The following is a 4,318-nucleotide window of genomic DNA, read 5'->3' on the forward strand; positions in this document are numbered from 1 at the left end:
AAAAAAAAAAAAAAGCTGCAATACAGTTCCCTTTCAGCGGAGTTTATGTACCAGGTGTTAGACAAAAAGTCAAAATCTGCATTTAAAATTAAATACTGCTCTTGAAAATGATTAGCTGTAACAAAGAGCTGTAACTAATCTTGTGAGGAAGGTTTGGACCAAGTTCTTAATTTCTCATAGGTTTTTATGTTGGTTTTTTGTATCATTATGTGCTACATGCTTTATTTTCTCATCAAGTGCATTCATGTAATGGCTAGGTAAGAAAGAATTACATAATTCTGTGGAAATTACTTAAATTACTTAAATCACTGAGGGAGGCATCTCCCACTGACAGCAGCTAATTGTATAATGCTGGTTTGCCTCCTGAGAGTATCTTCTCAGCTCATCTGTTCTTTGAAGAAGCATATTGAAACACCTGAATTCCCTCAGTTACTTGACCACTTGCTTGTTATTTCCTGGGGTGGGAAAGGATTTACACCAAATCACTCCTCTTTTTTCAAAATAAGCTCTGAGGGATTTCTGGGTGAAATGATCTCCTGTTGAGAACACTTACAAATTCCTCCAGAATGTACCACTGGGTGTGGTGCAAGATGGCATCCATTTCCCACCTCAGAGGCAGCAAATGCAGTTAGCTCCTGTCCAATCCTGTTAAAGCAGGAAGGTTTGGTCTGTCGTGAACTGAGAAAAGCTAAAATCTCTTGGGTGCATTCCCTGAAGGTTTCTTCCAAAGCACTGTGGTGCCAGTCCCCTGGTTTAGCACCGACCCCCGTGGATTTGGGAGGTCAACAGCGCTGCCTTGTGCAATGGAGTCTGCTGTGGGTGTCCTGTCCTCTGCCCTGACAGCGGTGCTTGCTCTTCCTGAGCCCTTCTGAGGAGACACAGAAAGGTTTTGAAAGTGCCAGGGAGCAGGCGGGATTTAAAAAAAGTCCTTTGCCTTTGGTTCCATGTCAGGGAAGGGACAAGGTCTGGCTTCTTGACGTGGCTCTGGATGAAAGCAGCCTACTCCAGATTCAGGTAGGGGCTTGCAGCTCCATTCCCTGGAGCAAGGGGACTGGTGGGGAGGGCAATGTCTCCGCAAATTTTGGCCCAGCCATTTACGAAGTTAAGCAGGGTTGTGTTTCAAGACACACACACACACACACAAAAAGACCCAACCCAATTTAGGTGCTGAAGCAGAGCTCTGGAACTAAGTTTCTAGAAAAACATTATTATTATCTCAACCTTATTTCTGAAAGTTTTTTTAATGGGAATTAAATATAGCGTGGGCATTTTTAAGATCCTGACATTTTGATGAATCATACAACAACTCAGAAATGATTCATCATAACTCTGAAAACCGTTACTTTGGCATCAGCATGGTATCACTGGCTGATTTCAAATGAAAAACAAAAACAGCATCAAAACTTTTATAAAATGCTACCTGACGAGTGCAGCAAATGACGAATAGTGAAGTCTGCCAAGGAGGCTGTATTTTCCCTGAAAAGGATGATAAAACCAGAGACAAATAGTGGGAGGAAATTATGAAGTAACCTATTGGTGCTGCAGCAACCCTGTGGCACAACGTGTGACAGTCTGCAAATCCTGGCGCCTGTTTCTGGAAAATTGGATGGGTTGTTATAACTTTATGTGGCAGTGAATGAATGAACTATTGTAGAATTAGTCACTGCAGGCATAACAGGAAAAAAAAATATCTTTTTTCAAGTCAGATTTTCTGAGATGGAAAATGTGGATGAAGCAACAGTACCTTGACTGCAGTTAAGGAACATAGTCATGCTTAATAACAGAGGCGAGTTTATCTCAAGGCGTATGCTTGAGCACCAGCGTACGTGGCAAGGCAAGGGAAGTATCTCACATTGGCTACAGAACTTTTTGCCCTGTCTTAAAAACGTCAGGAAAAAAGGTGGCCTTAAACCTATTTCTCATCACCTTAATCCTCTGTTTTGGGGTTTGGGTTTTTTTTTTTTTCTTTTTTTATCTCTGGCAATACTGAGATTTATTTCAGTTGCACAGATTTGAAGACGCAGTCTTGCAGTGCAATAAACAACTGTGATAGTTGCAGGGCTCTGAGCTGCTGGGAGCATCTCTTTAGCTGAGGCAACAGAGCATCAGTTTTCCCTGGACGAAGCAACTGGGGAATTCGGTCTGTCTTATTCCTTCTAAGCTCTTGCAGTCTGCCTGTTTTGCCCTTTCTCCTTTCTGTTATTTACACCAAGGAAAGAGGTCAGTGTTTATTCCCAGACACTTGATTTAGTGCTTTCTGAGAGGACCACACTTCTACAGGAATTATCTTCTTCAACACCACCAGTGTTGTGAGTGAAACTTGGCCTGGTGTAGATTTCATCACTCCCTTAATTGCAGTAGCATAACAGGATTCCTCTTATGTGTAGTAGTTGCTGGATTTTAGTAGAATTCCCACAGACCTGTGTTAATTGAAGCTTCATTTTCTGCTAGTTAAAATGGACAGTTGAGCAAGAGATACAAGGTTTGTAAATACCATTAGTTCCTTAATAATATTCTGCCAAAACCAGCATTACTCTGGCATCAAATTATTACTGTGCCATACTCTGGTTGGCTGCAACCTGAATTTCTGCATTGTTTGGTAATTACCTGGATAGGATTGCTTACTACATCATTTTCACAGCCATGGTTGTTATTTGGAAAAACAAAATAAAATTGATCTCTTGGTTGCTACCGGTAGATTGTTGTCAATAACTTTTCTGCCTGCAGCAAGGGAAGCAGTCCCTGTGCAGTATTTTTACTGCAGCTTTTAATTGCAGTGCACCCCTGGGCTTGTGTCCCCGCAGAGCCAGGAGGAAGAATTGCATAATTAAGGGGCTTTATGAAGGCAACAACCCCCCAACCCAACCAACCAAAGAAGCAAAAATACAAAGGAAAAGCATTAGAGAGGTTGTCACTTCTGAGAATGGCTCAGGATATCGTAAGATTTGTCTTGGGTGACAGTTCTGCCACTGTATGGGCTTATTGTCCCTTTCTTCTGACTGCAAGGGGAATCTAGGAACCCTGTCTGTATAAACTCAAATGCCTTGATATGGCTCTTTAGGTGACGTGCTGAATAGTCAGACCCAATATATAGGTGAAACTCCAAATTCTGGCCTGCTCTCAGTGTTTTTCTTCTCCTTGTGTGGCTTCCTTTGAAGCGTGTAGCCTCAAGTGCAGTATGGGGAAAAAGTGTGAAGATGAAGGGTGAGGAAGTGACAGGGAATTTAGTCTGGGTGGATGTAGTTACTTGATCAAGCCGAGTGGCTTTGGGAAGAGGATGAATGTGAAGCAAAATAGTAAATAGGCAAATACCCTGTGCTACCTATGAAACAGTATGTTCTTAAACTGTAAATACAATGCTTTAGTCCTTTATTATGTTATGACAAGCCTTGCTCCACAGTGCTCTCTGCTGGAAGATTACTATATTATCATTTTCTGTCAAAATTGCAGTATTTCTGGGGGGTTTTGCATTTGTTAATTAGGTAAAACTGTAGTAGTCAGTTCTTCTTAAGAATTTATTCCCACTGTGTTCTAATATCAGGCAGCTACATATTTTCAGTTGGAGTTAAACCAACAATTAATTTGAGATGAAGCTGTAAAAGCCTATGAATGGGAATGCAGAGGAAGTGCAGTCCATTTTCAAGAAAATCAAGTCTTAATAGTGAATGAGAGCAGGTAACAGGACTTTGTCCCTGTCTTGCCATGGGGGAATACAGAATCCCATGTCTAAACACATATCCACTGCAAACTGCCAATGTGATTGTACTTTGGGGTTTTTTTGCAATACCCACTTATGTTGTATGTTTCTCCCTTGTTTGCAGCAGCAAGTGGATGACTTTTTAAATGTCTACTGCTCAGTGCCAGAGAGCATGCAGAAGGAGAGTGCTTGGGAAACACAAACTTACATTCACTTCTGTGATGGACAAGGAGTGGCGCTGACCCTCAAGCCAGAGCACAGGGTGGAAGATGTTTTGTCTTTGGCGTGCAAGGTACTCATTTTTCACGTACAATTGCAGTGCGTGAATAGCCGTGGACTTGAGAAGGGACGTAATGTATAAGAGGATGCCTGAAGAGTAGAGCATAATACCAATATCTCCCTGTAACAGATTTCACAGTGTGAGTGGGGTTGGAAGGGACCTCTAGAGATCATCTAGTCCAACCCCCTGCCAGAGCAGGATCACCTAGAGCAGATCACACAGGAACAAGTCCAGGCGGCTTTTGAAAGTCTCCAGGGAAGGAGACTCCACCACCTCTCTGGGCAGCCTGTTCCAGTGCTCTGTCACCTTCACAGCGAAGTAGCATTTCCTCATGTTCCCAG

At 42.4% G+C, this 4,318-nt stretch overlaps 1 protein-coding gene across 1 annotated transcript in view; it reads left to right on the forward strand.

Annotated features, from left to right (window-relative positions):
• The window catches only part of LOC104516222 (T-lymphoma invasion and metastasis-inducing protein 2-like), a gene marked incomplete at its 3' end in the record, with an annotated part of 21,557 nt that extends 17,568 nt beyond the window's left edge, over positions 1 to 3,989 (forward strand). The window contains exon 5 of the mRNA XM_010160488.1: positions 3,822 to 3,989. Coding sequence (XP_010158790.1) covers positions 3,822 to 3,989 — 168 coding nt within the window. The remainder of the gene's footprint in view (positions 1 to 3,821) is intronic.
• Positions 3,990 to 4,318: the final 329 nt, after the last annotated feature.

This window comes from Eurypyga helias, unplaced genomic scaffold (genome assembly GCF_000690775.1).
Source record: "Eurypyga helias isolate BGI_N326 unplaced genomic scaffold, ASM69077v1 scaffold43161, whole genome shotgun sequence".
In the NCBI taxonomy this organism is placed as follows: Eukaryota; Metazoa; Chordata; class Aves; order Eurypygiformes; family Eurypygidae; genus Eurypyga; species Eurypyga helias.